Source organism: Protobothrops mucrosquamatus, unplaced genomic scaffold (assembly GCF_001527695.2).
Source record: "Protobothrops mucrosquamatus isolate PMUCROS unplaced genomic scaffold, P.Mucros_1.0 scaffold6058, whole genome shotgun sequence".
NCBI classification, from domain to species: domain Eukaryota; kingdom Metazoa; phylum Chordata; class Lepidosauria; order Squamata; family Viperidae; genus Protobothrops; species Protobothrops mucrosquamatus.
The window spans coordinates 1-21,797 of NW_015391897.1; the positions used below are offsets into that span (position 1 = coordinate 1).

At 47.0% G+C, this 21,797-nt stretch overlaps 1 protein-coding gene across 1 annotated transcript; it reads right to left on the bottom strand.

The window, feature by feature from the left end:
* Window positions 1–610: 610 nt before the first annotated feature.
* Window positions 611–21,223, bottom strand: LOC107300067 (clathrin heavy chain 1; the record flags this gene model as incomplete). Its single annotated transcript, XM_015829411.1, has 15 exons — window positions 611–781; window positions 927–1,037; window positions 2,574–2,705; window positions 4,213–4,362; window positions 5,507–5,674; window positions 6,739–6,846; window positions 8,173–8,337; window positions 10,080–10,237; window positions 13,622–13,814; window positions 15,652–15,835; window positions 16,906–17,051; window positions 17,152–17,274; window positions 19,116–19,350; window positions 19,962–20,104; window positions 21,098–21,223. Coding segments are annotated over 15 exons (2,313 nt in total), but the record flags the coding sequence as incomplete, so codon positions are not given.
* Window positions 21,224–21,797: the final 574 nt, after the last annotated feature.

The window sequence follows — 21,797 nt, forward strand, 5'->3', positions numbered from 1 at the left end:
TTCTGTTGCTACGCGAGACATCTGTTAAGTGAACTTTGCCCCATTTTACCACCTTCCTTGCCCCGGTTGTTAAGTGAATCACTGCAGTTGTTAAGTTAGTGGTTGTTAAGTGAATCTGGCTTCCTCATGGACTTTGCTTGTCAGAAGGTCGCAAAAAGGGATCACGTGACCCCCCCGGGACACTGCGACCGTCATAAATATGAATCGGTTGCCAAGCATCTGAATTTTGATCACACGTGACCTCAACGGTCATAAGCGTGAAAAACAATCACAAGTCACTTTTTTTGCAATGCCGTGGTAACTTTGAACAGTCACTAAATGAACTGTTGTAAGTCGAGGACTATCTGTACTGCAATAGTGCTTTTACAGCTCTCTCTGGGCGGTTTATACTGTCAGCATCTTCCCCCCCACAATCTGGGTCCTCATTTTACTGACCTCGGAAGAGCGGAAGGCTGAGTCAACCTTGAGCCCCGTCAGGATTGAACTCCAGGCTGCGGGCAGAGTTTGCCTGCAATACTGCCTTCTAACCAGGCCTCCCGGGCTCTTCCTGAATTCATCCACCCCACCGCCCTTCCTGCTGGCAGATTCGGTTGTCCTTGAGGTCCGGTACCTTGTACAGTCGGTCTTTTTTGCAGAGTTCCACGCTTTGCTTCCAGCGGTTGTTCCCTTTGAAGAGATAGGCGGCGATTCTCCTGAATTCAATCAGTTCATGTTTCTCCAGGCGCTGGGCGAGGGAGATGTTGTCGAAGTTGTCGTAGGCGTCTATCGATGTCCGAAGAGCCTGGACAAGACACAAACCTGAAGCTTTGAAAATGGCACCCCTACAAAGTCTGAATGTGGGGAGGTCGCCAACCTGCACCCCACCTTCCCAAGCTGCCAGGGGTTTCCACCCGAAGTCCAGGATGGGCCCCAGAAATCGTCTCTACCTGGTAATCTTCTTCTATAATGAAGAGGTTGTTGAGGGACTCGTTCACTGATTTGTTATTGTGGTTCTGCACGGAGCGCAGGTAGGGCTTCACCAGCGGAAGTTGCTTCACCTGTTCAGAGAACACATCTTCAGGGTTAAAGCATCAGGCTAAAATCCAGGGGAAGGTGAGTTCTAGTCCTGCCTTAGGTACAAAAGACGGCTGGGTGACCTTGGGGCAATCACCAGGAGACAGTGAGTTCTAGTCCCGCCTTAGGCACGAAAGCCGGCTGGATGGCCTTGGGCCAATCACCAGGAGACTGTGAGTTCTAGTCTCGCTTTAGGCACGAAAGCCAGCTGGGTGACTTTGGGCCAATCACCAGGAGCTGTGAGTTCTAGTGCTGCCTTAGACATGAAAGCCACTAGGTGACTTTGGGCCAATCACCAGGGGACTGTGAGCTCTAGTGCTGCCTTAGGTATGAAAGCCAGCTGGGTGACTTTGGGCCAATCACCAGGAGACAGTGAGTTCTAGTGCTGCCTTAGACTTGAAAGCCACTGAGTGACTTTGGGCCAGTCACCAGGAGCTATGAGTTCTAGTGCTACCTTAGGCACAAAAGCCGGCTGGGTGGCCTTGGGCCAATCACCAGGAGACAGTGAGTTGTAGTCTCGACTTAGGCACAAAAGCTGGTTGGGTGACTTTGGGCCAATCACCAGGAGACTGAGTTCTAGTCTTGCTTTAGGCACAAAAGCCAGCTGGGTGACTTTGGGCCAATCACCAGGAGCTGTGAGTTCTAGTGCTGCCTTAGGTATGAAAGCCAGCTGGGTGACTTTGGGCCAATCACCAGGAGACAGTGAGTTCTAGTCTCATCTTAGGCCCGAAAGCTAGCTGGGTGACTTTGGGCCAATCACCAGGGGACTGTGAGTTCTAGTGCTGCCTTAGACATGAAAGCCACTGGGTGACTTTGGGCCAGTCACTAGGAGCTGTGAGTTCTAATGCTGCCTTAGACATGAAAGCCACTGGGTGACTTTGGGCCAGTCACCAGGAGCTGTGAGTTCTAGTGCTGCCTTAGACATGAAAGCCACTGGGTGACTTTGGGCCAGTCACTAGGAGCTGTGAGTTCTAGTGCTGCCTTAGACATGAAAGCCACTGGGTGACTTTGGGCCAGTCACTAGGAGCTGTGAGTTCTAATGCTGCCTTAGACATGAAAGCCACTGGGTGACTTTGGGCCAGTCACCAGGAGCTGTGAGTTCTAGTGCTGCCTTAGATATGAAAGCCAGCTGGGTGACTTTGGGCCAGTCACTCTCTCTCAGCCTAACCCACCTCACCGGGTTGCTGTTGTGGGGAAAATAGAGAGGAGGAGGAGGAGGATAGTGTGTGTGTTTGCCAGCTTAAGGTATTTATAAAAATAATAAAGGAGGGATATAAATAAATAAATAAACAAACAAATAAAAACTTCCTGAGAGGAAGGAAGGAAGGAAGGAAGGAAGGAAGGAAGGAAGGAAGACAGACAGACAGAAAGAAAGAAAGAAAGAAAGAAAGAAAGAAAGAAAGAAAGAAAGAAAGAAAGAAAGAGAAAGAAAGAAAGAAAGAAAGAAAGAAAGAAAGAAAGAAAGAAAGAAAGAAAGAAAGAAAGAAAGAAAGAATTCCGCTTTTGAAAGGCTTTCTTACCTTACTAAAGAAATTGACTGCACGGGTATGATCCAGTCGCGGCGAAAGCACCATCAGTAAGTCGTTGAGCAGCAGAGGTTTAAATTCTAGGTAAAACTGAATTGCTTTGTAATAAAGCTCCACGTTCGCCACCTGCGAGGAGGACAGGGAAGTGAGTGTCACTTGTGAACGTTTGCAAAAACAAGGGCAACCTCCGGCTGAGGGCGAGGCGAGTAACACAACCCCCTCCAGCCGAACTGACTCTTCACCTAAGCCTTGAAATGGACTAGCGTCCCCAAAGGGCTGCATTTTCGCACCGCTGGCTGCAACTGGTTTTAAAACAGCGGAGTTCAGACTGTATATCAGGGGTCTTCAAACTGGGCCCTTTGATGACTCGTGGACTTCAACTCCCAGAATTCCTCAGCCAGGCACGGTGTGCCTGGCTGAGGAATTCTGGGAGTTGAAGTCCACGAGTCATCAAAGGGCCCAGTTTGAAGACCCCTGCTGTGTATGGTTTGGATTTGTATTCAATGGCCTTCCCCATTTTGCTGAGCTCATTACAGGTTGCCCGGATAACAATGGGAGATAAAAGAGAAAATTCTCTGCACGTGCTCTAAGGACTTCGGGGTTGGCTGGATTCCTTGCTTTTAATATCCACTGGACTGGATTGGGATATCTGGGACGGTGTTTCTCAACTGTGGCAACTCTGAGACCTCATGAATGAAGGCGAATCTACGTGTCCCAGGAGAATGTTGCAGGATCCAATCTGGGTCGGTTACTCTTCCGAGCTTTTGGACTTGTATTGGAGGGAATTTCTCATCAGAATGTGTCCCCTTTGGGTTATTCTACACCTAGTCCTGCAACTTTAAGACCTATGGACTTCAATTCTCAGAATTCCCCAGCCAGCAAGGGAGGCCTTCGCAAGATCACCCTTCAGAAGACTCTGGATATAAAGTGTGGGGGGTCTGAACGTATTTCCCACCAAGTAATAATAATAATAATAATAATAAAGTTGGAAGGGACCTTAGAGGTCATCTGGTCCAACCCCCTGCTCAGGCAGGAAACTCTATACCATTTCAGACAAATGGCTGTCCAATCTCTTCTTAAAAACTTCCAGTGTTGGAGCATTCACCACCTCTGGAGGCAGGTTGTTCCACTGGTTAATTGTTCTAACTGTCAGGAAGTTTCTCCTTAGTTCTAGGTTGCTTCTCTCCTTGATTAGTTTCCATCCGTTGTTTCTTGTCCTGCCTTCAGGTGCTTTGGAGAATAGCTTGACTCCCTCTTCTTTGTGGCAGCCCCTGAGATATTGGAACACTGTTATCATGTCCCCCCTCGTCCTTCTCTTCATTAGACTAGACATACCCAATTCCAGCAACCGTTCCTTATATGTTTTAGCCTCCAGTCCCCTAATCATCTTTGTTGCTCTTCTCTGTACTCTTTCTAGAGTCTCAACATCTTTTTTACATAGTGGTGACCAAAACTGGATGCCATATTCCAAGTGTGGCCTTACCAAGGCATTGTAAAGTGGTATTAATACTTCACGTGATCTTGATTCTATCCCTCTGTTAATGCAGCCTAACACTGTGTTGGCCTTTTGGGCAGCTGCAGCACACCAGAAAGGAAACATACTAAAGACATTACGTCGAGAAAGATCTCCTACCTTAGTGATGATGTCCTTGAACTGCCCTTCCTTCCAGGCATCTGTAGGATGGTTCATCATTGTAATAATAGCATTATCGTATTCTTCATATTTATCGTACAGGAAAACCAATTCTCCCCAGAGGTGGGCTTGCTCAGCAGCTCTCAAAACCTATGAGGAACAAAGCATTTTGTAAATGGAAGCACGAGAAGGCCTCTCTAGCCCAACTAGTCTAGCACGAGCTTCCAACGTTAATCAGTCAAACATCTTCCAGGATCTTTTCCTGGGGTGTCTCAACATAATCAATCCAAAGGGGATCCTGTGGATTTTAATTTTGCAGCCAGGCGGGCCAATCAAGAGATTACCAGCAATGCTATGATGACCAATGAAAAGAAACACAAGGCCCGGGGGCTGGATGCGGCCCGCGAAGTGGTTTCATGTGGCCCACGAAGCCATCCTGGAAATAGTGAGGGAACGGCCCCCTCTGCCTTGGCCCTGGCCAAGGCCGGCCGGGAGCCAATGTACAATTTTGTGGTGGCCATCTATGCTGAAACGCATTCAGTCTTAGCTCCACAAGGCCGTCTGGAAACAGCGAGGAACCAGCCCCTGCCGTGTCGGCCCCAACCCCTGGGTGCATGCTGGGGAGGTGTCACCCTTTGGGAGGAATGAAGAAATGGACCATGCCTTGGCACTTGCCCCGGTCCCACCCCCTTCTGCCAGAGACCCTCAGATCTGTCCCACTCCTGCCCAGGCCCCCACAGGCACCCTTGGCGCGAACGATGTAGAGCTGGCCATGCCCACCCAGTAGGCCACACCCACTCCTTCCACGCCCACCCAGTAGGCCGCACCCACCCTGGTCACACACACCTCAAGGGCAACCACAATGCTGATGCGGCCCTCAATGAAATTGAGTTTGATACCCCTGCCCTACACCAATCTCCTCTTAATGTTAATGCTGTCTTCTTAACCTTCTTCTTAATCCCCAGAGCACTTTTTAATGTACCTGAGCATGGATACCTGGCCTTCCAATTGTTGTCAAAATGAAACGGCCAGGTTCCTTCGGGCTGTCCTTGGCGTGTCAAATCCCTAAGTAATTTTTGTCATCCTCTGCAATAAGTGAGGGTCCCTCACAAAGTCTGCACCAGCAGGTTCTCTTCCCAGCACTGTTAACCACAGCTCCTCGAGACCGTTTTGTGTTTTCTGTCCACACCACTTATCCACTTTAGCCGGTTCCTTCATGCAGCCCCTCTAAAGGGGAGCAGGTGGCTCTGAATTCTATCCTCCTCAAACCAAGCGCCAATCGGAAAAAAGTTACCTTAGGAATGTTGACCCGTGACCAAAACAGCTCCAAGTGCTCCCTCATCTTCTGTGGCTTGAATTTGGAATAGAGGATGGCCAGTTCGGTGAACATCCCCATATGGGCCCGTTCCAGCCCCAGAGCAGCTTCCAACATGGTTATCAACTCCTCAAAGTAGCCGCGGTCCTTTTAGGCGGAAAAAAAAAAGTAAAGGGTAGGGAGATATCAGTCAAGATCCTCCAACAGCCAGGTGTCAATATCCCACTCTCAAGAATCCAAATAAAATTCCAGCAATCATTCCATTTCCAAAAGTCTTAACTGTTTATTGAATACACTGCATGGTTTTGTCAAAGAAAAACTAATTCTGAGGTTCCAACACCAATCCATAGACTTAAACAATAGTTAATAATAATAATAGTAATAGTAAAGTTGGAAGGGACCTTGGAGGTCATCTAGTCCAACCCCCTGCTCAGGCAGGAAACCCTATTCATTTCAGATAAATGGCTGTCCAGTCTCTTCTTAAAAACCTCCAGTGTTGGAGCATTCACCGCTTCTGGAGGCAGGTTGTTCCATTGGTTAATTGTTCTAACTGTCAGGAAGTTTCTCCTTAGTTCTAGGTTGCTTCTCTCCTTGATTAGTTTCCTTCCGTTGCTTCTTGTCCTGCCTTCAGGCACCTTGGAAAATAGCTTGACTCCCTCTTCTTTGGGGCAGCCCCTGAGATACTGGAAGACTGCTATCGTGTCCCCCCTCGTCCTTCTCTTCATTAAACTAGACATACCCAATTCCAGCAGCCGTTCCTTATGTTTTAGCCTCCAGTCCCCTAATCATCTTTATTGCTCTTCTCTGTACTCTTTCTAGAGTCTCAACATCTTTTTTACATCACAGTGACCAAAACTGGATGCAGTATTCCAAGTGTGGCCTTACCAAGGCATTGTAAAAGTTTTCCTAGCCAAACCCCCAACATCTTATGTAATTCATATCCATCAGTTCAGTTTGTTATGTGAACCTCTGATTCAAATCCACACCTGTTTTGGTGTCCTTGACAAGGCTTCAGGCTCTGTGGCTGAATCTAAGAGGTTTTGTTTCTCCATTTAACCCACTTGAAAGGAACATCTCCCCCCTCCCCACTTAATCTAAAGGCAAGATGAAATGCAGAGGTAATTAGCTGCCAAAGTTTTATCCCCGATACAGGGATTTTTACCACTTTCCTTGTAAAGGAGGAAAACAGCAACCAACACATGGCTCATTACCTGGTAGTAATTAATGAGCTCCTCCAGTTCATCGGCATGCACAACGATATGCAAACCACACATCTGGGCCAAGCGGAATTCCTTCCCATCAACGCAGGCAAAGCAAACCTGAAAAGGCAAGAGGGTTGAGGTTTTGTTTAGGAAAAGGGGAAAAACAACAAGGCACACCGTCTCCCAAATTCTGTCATATGCTAGCTGGAAATTTGAGGAGCTGCAGCTGAAATGGGAGGAGGGGGAGGGAGAGAGAGAACACAGAATCATGGGGCTGGAAGGGACTCAAAGACCTTCTAGCCCAGCCCCCTGCTCAAGTAGGAGACCTTATACCAGTGATAGCGAACCTTTTAGAGACTGAGTATCCAAATTGCAACCCAAAACCCACTTATGCATCGTCGAGTGCCGGGTGGGTGTGGCCCATTGGGTGGGTGTGGCCTATTGGGTGGGCGTGGCTGCGGTGGTAACGGCAGACTCGGCGGGACTAAAAAGTTCAATCAATCAATTTCAACTTTGCAAGATCTTGTTTTTTTCCCGGAAGAAGTTGAAATTGACTGATTGAACCTTTTTTTTTTTTTTTTGCACATGGCGATGGAGGCCTAAAGCGAAAAGGTTTTATAAAACCCAGCTGAAGGCCTAGGACTGGGACGATGGCGCGCGTGTGCCCACAGAGAGGGCTCTGAGTGCTGCCTCTGGCACCCGTGCCATAGGTTCGCCACCACTGCCTTATACCATCCTGGTCAAATGGTTGTTCAATCTATTTTTGAAAGCCTCCAGTGATGGAGCACCCATAACTCTGGGAGGCAAGCTATTCCATTGATTAATTGTTCTCACTATCAGTAAATGTTTATTTCTAGTTTTGATCTTTCTTTAACAAGCTTCACCCATTACTTCTTGTTCTGCCCTCAGGTGCTTTGGAGAATAGATCAATCCCCTCTTCTCTGACGCAGCCCCTTAAGTACCAAAAGGCAGCTACCATGTCCCTCCCCCCTTAACCTTCTCTTTGATAGGCTAGGACCAGGTATACCTAGTTCCCACAACCATTCATCATACGATTTAGCCCCAGCGCCCTTGTCGTCTTTGTTGCTGAGAGTTCTAGTCTCACTTTGGTCATGAAGAAAGCCGGTTGGATGACTTTGGGCCAATCACACTCTCCCCGCCCAACCCACCCTACCGGGTTGTTGTGGGGAAAATCGGAGGAGGAAGGCGAGTTGGATACGTTTGCTGCCTCAACTTATTTGTAAAAATAATAAAGGCGGGAGAATGAATGAATGAATGAATGAATGAATGAATGAATGAATGAATGAATGGATGGATGGATGGATGGATGAATGCAGAGGTATCACTTCTGATCAGATATTTTGCTTCCCTGTCGAGACCCTCAACATCTTGCAGGGTGAAACCTGAAATTTACGGAGAAGCCGCTGGAAGCCTGGAACTTACCTCCTTCCAAGTTCTTGTGCTGTTTGCCTTCCGGGCCCCGTCAACCGCTGCCTGGTATTCACCCAAATGAACCAAGGTGGAGGCCAAGCGGCCAAAATTGGAGACGTTGTTGTAGAGAAGTTTGGCCGCGTCGTACATCTTCTCCTCATAGCAACGATCACCAACCTACGGAAGCAAGAAGACATGGGTGGGTCTGCTGTTCATTGGTAAAAGGAATGGTTGGAGTCCCCCCCTGCCTAGCTATGCCAGGGCTGACCACCAAGCATGTGAACAGACTGAAAAACAACGGTTATATCATCCTGAAGGTAATGACTAGAAGTGGTTCTAATCCATCTTCAGCTGCAAAAGTGAGGCTGGATGAGGTTGGACCACTATTTAGTTTACAAGATGGATACCACAGGAAAAATTAAGTGTGCCACTTCAAACTCCTGAATGAAACGTGGGATATAAATATATAAAACATCTTCTCCAATTATGGAGATCTCTAATAAGTCAGCCCACATAGCACATTCTAATGGTTTGATGTTCTCTTCCACCTTCAACCATAGAAGATCACTGCTTTAAGTGTTCAAGTCTCTGTTTCTCAACCTTAGCAACTTCAAGACGTGTGTGGATTTCAACTCCCAGAATTCCCCAGCCAGCCATGCTGGCTGGGGAATTCTGGGAATTGAGGTCCACAGGCCTTAAAAGGTGCTAGGGTTGAAAAACGCTGCTTTAAGGCATCCACTTTCGCCAAGACATTCACTAAGGGAAAAATGCTATAGAGGTAGCCTTGACTTAACGACAGCGATTGAGCCCAACATTTCTGTTGCTAAGCAAAAGAGTTGTTAAGTGAGTTTTGCCCCATTTTACAACCTTTCTTGCCACGGTTGTTAAACAAATCGCTGCAGTCGTTACATTAGTCACACAGTTGTTAAGTGAATCTGGCTTCCCCATTGACTTTGCATGTCAGAAGGTCGCAAAAGGGGATCACAGGACCCCCGGGGACACTGCAGCCGTCATAAATACATACAAGTTGCTAAATCTCTGGCTTCTGATCACGTGACCACCAGGATGCTCCAATGGTTGTGTGAAAAACGGTCGTAAGTCCCTTTTTTCAGTGCCATTGTAACTTCAATCGGTCACTAAACCAATAGTTGTTAAGTCGAGGACTACCTGTATCTACCTACTTCCAATTTGTTCTTTCAGAGTTTGGCCTGACTCCAAGCATCCAGCAATGCCTACAAAATCTCACTCCTCTGGACTACATCTCCTCATCTGTGCTCAGACCATCAGTTATCTAGGTCCCCACTTCAGATCCTCCTCAAAATCTCAATCTACCTTAATCTCATTGTCCCAAATCATCCCTGTGTGTTACAGCTGCAGCCAACACATCAAGTCTAAAGATTCAGTTGTCTCCTGTTTGTTCTGCGCTTCCCACGAGGAGATCAGAGCAGCGACTGCAGCCCGACTCCCTCCTCACTTTATTTTTTCTTACAACCACCTTGGAAGGTGGGAGAAGAACCCATGACTAGCTCAAGAGCTGTCAAAGCGCATCGGGGCAGGGTGATGATTCGAACCAGCTTCTTCCCAATGCCGGTTCCTTCGCCTTCCTTCACCCCACCGGGAGGGCTCCCAAAATCCTGCCTAAGAGTCTCCATCACATTAACAACCAGCAGATAAGTGGGTGGGGGGGGGAAGGATATGCTACATTTGGGTGGCAATTCTTACAAAAGCTACCCAGAGTCGCCTTGTAGGGAAGATGGATGACATAAAAAAATTAATAAATAATAAATAAATGAAATGTGGGGGGGGGAGAGAACTACCGACCTTCCCAACGACTGCAGAGACGGAAGGCAGAAGTCTAATCCGAGGATTAGGAAAAACCCTCGACCTGCAGATTAAAAACCCAGGATGGAAGCACTCACTTGCTGGATGTGAGCGTTGTTGGGCCCGTTGATGAATTCTTCCAGTTCAGCCAGGCGGTTCGTTTTGGCCAGAGCAAAAATAAGCTCCGTCTCCACGTAGGATTCCCTGGCCTTTCGGCGAGCCATCTGCAAGTACTTCACCAGCTCTTCCCAGTTGCCTAGGTGGGGGACAAAAAAAGAGAGAGGTCACATCGCAAGAACCATTTGCGGGGCCGTTCAGTCCTTATCCTTTGAAAAGGAGGCAGGAGCGAAGGATGTAACGGTCATGGCGATGCCAGCCTCCACGGGGCAGGCTCACCCGGTGACAAATGTCCCTTTAAAATCAGGAATGGGAAGTGGGGGGGGGGAAGGAAAGAGAGAGAGAGAGAGGCATCCCAGCATGTGCAGCCCTGGCGAAATCGAAAAAGACTGAGGCATCAGTGTGCCGATTAATTTCTACTTTAAGATCGGGCTGTGTGCGGAATTTTATTAGAGCCAAACAGTTGCTCATTCTTGCAGAGTGGAACACAAGCTTCCCAAAACTGGGAGGACGCAGGAGGGGGGGGGAGTAGAAAAAAAAAATCAGGTCAGCCAAACAATCCACTTCTTTGTCATCCGCCCGTTATACTGGGCATGTCTGTTCACACATCTGTTGCTGAATAAATGTAGTTCACAAGTACACGGGCTCTTTTCCCATAGGCGAGGTGAGCATAGTAGGTGTGCAGAGAAAGGGATCTGAAGAGAGACCCGTGTTGAAAGGGGAAGATGACACTGGAATTGCATGTGCTCGGGGAAGGAGACAGGAAGAGGGACAGCCAACGTCATGAGTTAGAAGCTTTCTCTGGTTTCGGCGGCTTTTGCCCTTTTTATAATCAACCCAGAGAAAATAAAAAAAGAAGGAAATATCTGGTAGAGAGAAGAGCCAGTGGGACCCCAAGGAATCCGATGGGTCCTTGGTTCTCTCTGAGCTTGTTTTCTTGCAGACATCTCATTACCCTACTAGGTAACATCATCAATGCAAGAAGGCAGCGGGGTTCGCTCTTTATTTATTTACTAGTGGCTTGCCCTGTCAGCACTGGTAGGAGTCTTCTTGGATTAACCTTATTAAGAGCATGAAAAAGGTTTTTGAACAGTGGTGGCGAACCTATGGCATGCGTGCCAGAGGTGGCACTCAGAGCCCTCTCTGTGGGCATGTGCGCCATGCCCCGGAGATGGCAACCGTCCCTCTTCAACCAGCTGCCTGCTAATTCGCTGAGGTCCCACGTGGCCGGATGTAGCCCAGTACCCATGCGCTCGCTGGCCTCTGTGTGCAGGGGTTGATGGTGTCAGGCAGCAGCCGCCCCGGCCCCTGCCTCACCTTGCCCTGTGACATGGCACCCCTGCCCTGCCTCGCCTCACCCTGCAGAACCAGCCTCCTGCCCATCGCCCCACCCGCCAGAGACCCCTGGATCTCCCCTAACCCTCCCCAGCCCCCACAGGCGTCCCTCCCCACGAGCAACATTGAGATGAGTACGCCCACCTTGGCCACACCCACCCAATCTGCCATGACCACCACAGCTACGCCCACCCAGTGGGCCACGCCCACCTGGCACCTGGCAATAAATAAGTGGGTTTTGGGTTGCAGTTTGGGCACTCGGTCTCTAAAAGGTTCGCCATCACTGTTCTAGAAGGCAGTACAGATAGTCCTCGACTTACAACAGTTATGACCATTTTTCACACTTACAACAGTTGCAGCATCCTCTGTGGTCACGTGATCAACATTCAGACACTTGGCAACTGGCTCATATTTATGACGGTTGCAGTAGCCTGGGGTCCTGTGATCCCCTTTTGTGACTTTCTGACACGCAAAGTCAATGGGAAAGCCAGATTCACTTAACAACTGTGTTACTAACTTAACGACTGCAGCGATTCGCTGCAGAAAGGTCATAAAATGGACAAGAAAAGAAATGGGACAAAATTCACTTAACCCATGTCTCACTTAGCAACAGAAATGTTGGGCTCAATTGTGGGGGTAAGTCAAGGACTACCTGTATATATTCAATATTAAGCTCAAATCAAGGACGCGGGGGCATAACCTCAACTGGCCAGGAGGGAAGTTCAAAAGTCATGTCAGAAAGGATGACCTCACAGACAGAGGAGTGGAAGCTTGGAATCAACTTCCAGCAGAGATAAGAGGGTCAGTTCTCAGTAACTGAGCTGAAACATGCTTGGGATAAGCACATGTCCATCATCCGACAAAATTTCAAAAATAAAACAAAAGCAAGAGCATACAAATATTTCAAAAATAATAAATGAAGACCCTAATGAAGAGAAGGACGAGGGGGGACATGATGTTCCAGTATCTCAGGGGCTGCCCCAAAGAAGAGGGAGTCAAGCTATTCTCCAAAGCGCCTGAAGGCAGGACAAGAAGCAACAGATGGAAACTGATCAAGGAGAGAAGCAGCCTAGAACTGAGGAGAACAATTAACCAGTGGAACAACCTGCCTCCAGAAGTGGTGAATGCTCCAACACTGGAAGTTTTTAAGAAGAGACTGGACAGCCATTTGTCTGAAATGGTGTAGGGTTCCCTGCCTGAGCAGGGGGTTGGACTAGATGACCTCCAAGGTCCCTTCCAACTCTTCTATTCTATTCTACTCTATATTTTATTCTATTCTATTCTATTCATATTATTTCATTCTATTCTATTCTATTCTATTCTATTCATATTATTTCATTCTATTCTGTTGTTCTGTTCTGTTCTGTTCTACTCTACTCTACTGGGTTTCCTGCCTGAGCAGGGGATTGGACTAGATGACCTCCAAGGTCCCTTCCAACTTTATTATTATTGTTGTTGTTATTACTACTACATTATTATTATTATTGTTGTTGTTGTTGTTGTTGTTATTATTATTAAATACATAAATTAAAAAGAAAAGAAAAGAAAAAAACCCCTCAAAGGGCAGACTTGATAGACCACTGGGTCTTTTTGTGCCATGAGTTTTCTATGTTTCTATACATTAGTGGCTTGACCTGTCAAGTGTTGGTGGGAATGTTCTTGAATTGAGTTGTGGTTTACTGTTGGTCTGTTTGATAATGAAAGGTCTGAAAATAAACCCACCAAGCTCAGAGAGCACCAAGTACCCCACAGGTTCAACCCTGAGCTACCAATATTCTCTTCTATTGAGACTCTAGCGAGTCTACAGAGTCAATTTCTAGCTCAGCCTTTCCAGCCTGCTGACTGAGATTCCAGTTTTTGTAAACAACAGATTGGAAAAGTTTTTTACTCTCCACGGGAAACACTTCTTTGTTTCCATCTAGTCCAGGGGTAGGCAACCTTGGCTCTTTTATGACATGTGGACTTCAACTCCCAGAATTCCTGCACCACCATGGCTCAGCATGGAAACCTCTCCCTTTCTCCTCAGCATGGCTGGCTCAGGAATTCTGGGAGTTGAAGTCCACGAGTCATAAAAGAGCCAAGGTTGCCTACCCCTGACTTAGAGCCACGGGAGGCGTATTTTGTGTTCTCACGAAGGCTACTTAATGGGGAGCAGGGGTGAGGAAGAAAAACAGTGCCAATTCCCTACCGCTTGTGTTGGCAGCTTGGACAACCTCCATGTAGGACGATGGATCGTCTGCTTTGATGTAGGAGTCGATGGCTTCCTTCACCATCCCTTTCTGGAGTTGAGCTTTGGCAAGCTGGCTCCACACGGCAGGCTCATTGCAACGCTCGGCAAACTCATAGGCTCGGTCCAGGTTCCCAATGTGCTCGATCAAAACCTAGGAAAAGAGAGCAATAACTTTCCACAAGAGCCTTGCAAAGGTGGACTCAGTTACAGTTAGGAAAACCTCTTGTGGTGCAAGGTAGCAATGATCAGAAAATCCAAAGAGCAAGAGAAGACTTGATTTTTAAGAAATAAAAAAAAACCCCGACATCGGTGGTTCTCGACCCGTGGTCTGCAAACCCCTGGGGGGGCCACATTGTTATCATACGGGGTCCGAGAAAGGCTTGACAAAATGTTATGATTTAAATCTTGAGTTTCGGGGGGGTCGGTGGCTATGGTCCGTAGTCACAACAGGTATTTAAAAGGGGTCCATTTTGAAGAAAAGGTTGAGACCCATTGAACTACATCATTAGCCAGACAGATGGAAGTTTAAACAAAGACATTCGGAACTGAGTCCGCTTAACATACGTGGGTGAAAGGGTGCAAACAAATTCCAGCCCCATCTCCAAGATCACCGCAGATGGGGACTGCAGCCAAGAAATTAAAAGACGCTTGCTCCTGAGGAGGAAAGCTATGGCAAATCTAAACAGCATACTAAAAAGCAGAGACATCACCCTGCCATCAAAAGTGCGTATAGTCAAGGCCATGGTTTTCCCAGTTGCAATGTATGGCTGTGAAAGCTGGACCATAAGAAAGGCTGAGCGCCAAAGAATGGAGGCCTTTGAACTCTGGTGCTGGAGAAGACTCCTGCGAGTCCCCTGGACTGCAAGGCAATCCAACCGGTCAGTCCTAGAGGAGATCAACCCCGACTGCTCTTTAGAAGGCCAGATCCTGAAGTTGAAACTCAAGTACTTTGGCCACCTAATGAGAAGGAAGGACTCACTGGGGAAGAGCCTAATGCTGGGAAAGATCGAGGGCAACAGAAGAAGGGGACGACAGAGAATGAGGGGGCTGGATGGAGTCACTGAAGCAGGAGGCGTGAGCTTAAATGGACTTCAGAAGATGGTAGAGGACAGGAAGGCCCGGAGGAACGTTGTCCATAGGGTTGCGATGGGTCGGACACGACTTCGGAACTAACAAACTGAGTACAGTATTCTACTAAGTACCAAAGATTTTTTTTTTTCAAAAGGCAATTGGACTTTGTTTTTTTCATTGAAGATGTTTCGCTTCTAGTCCAAGAAGCTTCTTCAGTTCTGACTGAATGGTGGAGGATAGAAGGATTTATATTCTTTGCAGCCATCTGGTTGTTAGCACTCTTTCAGAGAGTCGTTAAGGCCACTTGGAGATTTATCTGTGCCCTCACGATCACCTGAACATTGCAAATAGGTATGGAGCCTTCTTGGAACTGCTGAAAGGACTGTTGTAAACAAGAGATAGGTGGTATCCTCCCCCTCTGTTGAGAGGACTGTTCAATCTTAATATAAATAGCCTTTTTGACCCCTCTTTCAAACCAGCGGTCCTCTCTGTGCAAAATATGTACTTTGTGGATGCTTCCATCCTCCACATTCAGTCAGGACTGAAGAAGCTTCTTGGATGAGATGCGAAACGTCTCCAAGGAGAAAACAAAGTCCAGTTGCCTTTTGAAAAAGCACCTTTGGGACAACCATGGATGACTGGATGACTGAAAATCTTCACAGACTGAGCAGAGTAGTGCACTGATGAAGTTCCCTAGTTTGGTGATGAAATATCTGCAAGAAAACTACCAAGCCCACAGAGCACCAAGGACCCCCACCCCCCCCCCAAAAAAGTGTGTATTATAAATGCTAACTTTAGCAAAGACCGGATGGGTTTTATCTAGCGGCGCACCAGGAGATGGAACTCAAGATCAAAGACAAAAGCAACTTTCGGCCATCATTGGCACATCAAATTCGGCTGGGAAGGGCCGAAGTTACCTGGATGGCAGAAGTGTTGACGTCAAATTTCCGAAAGATGGCAAAGGCTTCTTCGAAAAGTTCGTTGCTGATGGCAATGTTGGCGATGTCAGGGGCATCGTAGTTATCCAGGCGATTGATGTATTCCATGACCCGGGTGCGGTCAGCCTTGATTGCTGTCAAAATGAGGAGATTCTGGAGATTCCTAAAAAAATAAAATGCAAATGGATCATCATCATAAGCTGGAGACTTATCGGACTTCAACAGATAAATTTAAGACTCACATGGACTTCAATTCCCAGAATTCCCCAGCTAGCATTGCTAGTTGGGGAATTCTGGGATTGAAGTCTATACGTCTTAAAGTTGCCAAGATTTGGAAACACTAACTTAGACACCACAAGCCTTAGCTGTCTACTTTTAAGATTCTGAACAATGAAAAGAGTCATTTGTCCAGATATTATGGGAAAGGGGAGAAGATCAAATGACCCATCATGAAGGGAAGGCAGGGTATGTTATGGGTCCAATTGATTAGGGATGGACATCTTGCGGGCCCAGGAAAAAGGGCCTTCTCTGTGGTGGCCCCCCCTCTATGAAACATCATTCTCCCCCTGGTACAATTGGCCCCCACTTTATTGCTTTTCTGAAAGGCCCTAACGATGTGGTTCTGTCACCGGGCCTGGGGACCCCAAATGGAGATGGAGCCAATCAAATGATTGGTTTGATTGTATTGCTGCTACCGTGGGGATGAGTGGTGGGGCTTATGGGTTTTTATATTATGATTTTTCATGTTGGAAGCCGCCGGGAGTTACCTCTGTGTAAGCTGGGCAGCCATTAATTTGTTAAATAGGTAGGTAGGCGGGTAGATGATTGATAGAAACATAGCTAGATAGCTAGATAGATAAATGGATAGATGGATGGGGAGAGGGGACGAGAGGGGGGAGAGGGGAGAGAGGGGGAGGGAGAGGAGAGTGAGAGGGGGAGAGGGGGAAGAGAGAGAGGGAAAAAGAGAGGGAGAGGGGGGGAGAAAGAGAGGGGGGAGACTGGGAGACGGGGAGAGAGAGAGAGAGAGAGAGAGAGAGAGAGAGAGAGAGAGAGAGAGAGAGAGAGAGAGAGAGAGAGAGAGAGAGAATAGAAAGAAAGAAAGAAAGAAAGAAAGAAAGAAAGAAAGAAAGAAAGAAAGAAAGAAAGAAAGAAAGAAAGAAAGAAAAAAGGAAGGAAGGAAGGAAGGAAGGAAGGAAGGAAGGAAGGAAAGAAAGGGGCAGACAAAGTACTAACCTGTGCTCACTGAACACAGAATTATCCAGGACAATTTTCTCCAACAGCTCAATAAGTTCATTCGGGAGGTCAGCGGTCATGAAAGCCTTGACGGTAACAGAGACCTCTTCGGGATCCTGAGTCTCGGAGAGCGCTGTCTGCACAACCTAGCAACCAAATTGGGTGCAACAAGTCAACTGAGCATGGCTTTTTTCAAACTCATCCCACAACACGCAAGCAAACACACAGAGGCCTCAGAGAGCCCACCTGGTCAATGAGAGGCCGCCGGTAAGGGTTGCTTTCTAGCAGCACGCTGGCCCACAGTTCCGGATCCTTACGGCGCACCAAGTAACGGGAGAGGCTCTTGAAGAGGGAATTCTCATTGCATACCTGGAGGACAAAAGGGGTTGACACAGTGAGGACGAGTGGAAGAGAGTATTTATACTTCAGGGTTGAATTCTGGGGTCCTTGATGCTCTCTGGGCTTGGCTGTTTTCTTACAGCTACTGTATTTCATTACCAAGCTAGGTAGCGCCAGCAGCACCTAACATTGATGATGTCACCTAGTTTGGTAGTGAAACATTTGCAAGAAAACCACCCAGATCGGAGAGAACCAAAGACCCCAAAGTTTCATGACGTGGTTTCTGAAGCCTGAAAAAAAAAAAAGGGGGGGGGATAAATAAATATGCTGGACCCTTGAGCTAGCTTGGAACAGGCTTTTCCTGCAGAGGTCTGAACAAGTCAGACTCGATTCCCACAAAAGTACAAACCAGGATAGCCATGACTTCGCTTCTCATGAGCCATCAAGCTTAAAAGGCCACAAAGAATGTTAAAAATGGTCTTTGCAGTTTGTGAACTCTCAAGCTTCCTCCTTCCGTTATATATTCAAGATGGTCAGGGTTTAATATTTATACCTTACAGCAGTGATGGCAAACCTTTTAGAGACCGAGTGCCCAAACTGCAACCCAAAACCCACTTATGCATCGTCGGGTGCCGGGTGGGCGTAGCCCATTGGGTGGGTGTGGCTGCGGTGGTAACAGCAGACTGGGTGGGACTAAAAAGTTCAATCAATCAATTCCAACTTTGCAAGATCTTTTTTTTTCCCGCGAGAAGTTGAAATTGACTGATTGATTGAACCTTTTTTTTTGCACATGGTGGCAGAGGTCTAAAGCAAAAAGGTTTTATAAAACCCAGCTGAAGGCCTAGGACTGGAGCGACGGCATGCGTGCCCAGAGAGAGGGCTCTGCGTGCCACCTCTGGCACCCGTGCCACAGGTTCACCACCACTGCCTTACAGTATGTATATGTAGAGGTGTGGGTCTATACCAGGGGTAGGCAACCTTGGCTCTTTTATGACTGGTGGACTTCAACTCCCAGAATTCCTGAGCCAGCATGGCTCAGCTTAGAAATCTCTCCATTTCTCCTCAGCATGGCTGGCTCAGGAATTCTGGGAGTTGAAGTCCACGAGTCATAAAAGGTTGCCTACCCCTGGTCTATACATATGTTGTATATAGTATGTTTAGGTGTGTGTCATGTTTGTGTTCACTTTGAGAGCAGGCAACTAAATTTCATTTTTGATGTGTGCCGTTGTGCCCACAGTAAAAAAAAAATGACAATAAAGGTTATCTTATCTCAGGGGTGGCGAACCTATGGCACGGGTGCCAGAGGTAGCACTCAGAGCCCTCTCTGTGGGCACGCGCGCCGTCGTCCCAGTCCTAGGCCTTCAGCTGGGTTTTATAAAACCTTTTCGCTTTAGGCCTCCGCCGCCGTGTGCAAAAAAAAAAAAAAGTTCAATCAATCAGTCAATTTCAACTTCTCGCGGGGGAAAAAAAAAGATCTTGCAAAGTTGGAATTGATTGATTGAACTTTTTAGTCCCACCCAGTCTGCCGTTACCACCGCAGCCATACCCAGCCAATGGGCCACACCCACCCAGCACCTGTCGATGCATAAGTGGGTTTTGGGTTGCAGTTTGGGCACTCGGTCTCTAAAAGGTTTGCCATCACTGTCTTATCTTATCTTATCTTATCTTATCTTATCTTAAGTCTCTGTACAATGACTGATGCCATTATCAATGCATACGAGACCAACTGAAGAGAACCTTTGTAGCTCAGCTTCCAAATGTGCTCGTAAGACGAGGCTGATCTATACCAAACGGATTCCTCAGCCTCAGAAGAAAGAACCAGGAACCCCCTTCCCATCCTTTTTAACCATCTTCTTTTCCAAGAAACTCACATTGATAAGCTCCTGGTCACACTGTCCTCGCTCGTAAGCCACGCAAGCCAGATGGGGATCTCTCTTCTCACAGTACTTCCCCACCACGCGGCTGTCGTAATAGGGGTTCTCTCGTAAAAACCTTTCTGGGTTATTGTTGCTATCGATGTAAATTTTAGCCAGGGCGTTGTGAGTAGCCGGTTCTTCACAACCCTCGTGAATTCTTGCTTCCAGCCAGGGCAGGAGGAGTTTCAACCTAAGGAGGAAACGGCATTGGGTTTTAGACAGCTCCCAAATTGGGCTGGCAGTTGTTGCCTTCTAGGATGGGGTCCCCAATCTTAGCAACTTTAAGACATAATAATGATAATGATAACAACAACAACAAGAGTTGGAAGGAAGCTTAGAGGTCTTCTAGTCCAACCCCCTGCTCAGGCAGGAAACCCTATACCATTTCGGACAAATGGCTGTCCAGTCTCTTCTTAAAAACTTCCAGTGTTGGAGCATTCACCGCTTCTGGAGGCAGGTTGTTCCACTGGTCAATTGTTCTCACTGTCAGGAAGTTTCTCCTTAGTTCTAGGTTGCTTCTCTCCTTGATTAGTTTCCATCCGTTGCTTCTTGTCCTGCCTTCAGACGCTTTGGAGAATAGCTTGACTGCCTCTTCTTTGGGGCAGCCCCTGAGATATTGGGACCCTGCTATCATGTCCCCCCTTGTCCTTCTCTTCATTAAACTTGACATACCCAACTTGTGGATTTCGACCCCCAGAATTCCCCAGCCAGCCACCCATGAATGAAATAAATATGGACTATTTTCAGCCAGTTGCTGAATATAGAACTGGAACTGAAACATGGGAATTCACAGGAAGTTACCTGTTCCTTTTTTCCACTTCGGCGACAAGTTCATCAGTGGAGAATTGACCTCTCACCACCAACATCAAATTCTTGATGACATCTTCAGAGCAGTCCACGTCCAACAAGCCGCCAATGACTACTGGCAGACGGCTCGGGTTCACCTGCAGCCATAATTCAATTCAATTCAGTTCAGGTCAGGTCATTAGATGGCATATACAGGCAGTCCTCAACTTACAAGCATTCACCACCATTGGAAACTTTCAAGCACTCGTTTAGTGACCACGGGAGTTACACAGCATTGAAAAAAAGTGATGTAGGACCCGCTTTTCACACTCATGCAGCATCCCCATAATCGTGGGATCAAAATTCAGACGTTTGGCAACGGGCATGTATTTCTGATGGCTGCAGTGTTCCGGGGCCGTTTAATCCCCATTTGCGACCTTCCGATGAGCAAAGTCAACGAGGAAGCCAGAGTCGCTTTAACAGCCATTACTAACTTAACAACTGCAGTGATTCAATCAATCAATTAATCAATCAATCAGAATAGAGCTGGAAGGGATCTTGGAGGTCTTCTAGTCCAACCCTCTGCTTCCATTTAACAAGTGTGGCAAGGAAGGTCGTAAAATGGGCCAAAACTCATTTTTGAGATTCTAGGCTGACGACTTGTTTAACACCACCTCTCAGCAATGCATGTTCTTTTCCTACATTTCCACCTGGTCGGGTAGGGAAGATATGTTGCAGACCCCGGCAGTTAAAGAATTTCAACTGGCGGGGTCCAGGAAGAGAGCCTTTTCTGCCATTCCCCCTGCCCTATAGGACATTCTCCCCCCAGAAGTAAGGTGCCCCCCCCCATTTTCCTGGCCTTTGGGAAATGTCTGAAGACCTGGCTCTCCTGTCTTCCTTGGGGTTCATACATGAACATGAAGCCATGGAGCTGGTTAGTGCCCCCAAAGCCATTCCCCTGCCTTTTAATTAACCCTTTTAATGTTGAATTTTAATAATCCTAGCCTCTTTTTAAATTTTACATACAGTTTTTATGTTTTAATATTTTATTTGCACACTGTCTGAGGGAGACGGGTGCTTTCTAAATTTGATAAATAAATGAAATTTTTTTTTAAAAAAAACCAAAGTTGTGCCTTAATAGATGATCTTACCTTTTGCACGTAGATCTCAATGTATTTCTGGAGATTGTTCCTATACAGATACAGGACCAAGTCGTGAACAAAGTCAAAGCGGTCACAAACAATGATCAGCGGGAGCTGGTCTGTCAACTTGGCTTCCTGCAAACAGAAAGTGGGGATTTGTTAATTTATTTATTTAATGGCTGTCTGGGGCTACTCAGCTCTACAGCAAAAAGCCAACAATAATCCGAAACACCATCACTTTAACCTTTTTACCCAAGATATCAAATATAAAATGGCAACCAAACAATGGGATCAATCTTTGCATGGATAAGCCCAAGAGGTCAACTAGCCAGGAACAGCTGAATTCCCATTCAAATCTTTCCTTAAAAGGACACATTTTAAGGTGTTTTAAGGTCTTCTCCAAGCTCCTACAGTCCTTTTAAAGCGACGGAGGACCCAAACACAGCTTTCCAGCCAGCTCGGGTCCCCCAAAAGAGTTTGACCAAAAGCACAAGATCACAAAGGATTACAAGCCTATTCTAAGCATCGGTATTAATCAGCTGCAGCAATTCTTGAGTGTGCAGGATGAAATCTGGGATTGCAAGAAATAAGATATAGGCATTTTGTTTTCCCTCTCCCTCTCCACCCACCCAGGCTCATAAATTGCAGTGGTTAAACAATTCCCAGATATCCAGAGAGGGAAATTTTTGCCAACAGGAAAAATACACTC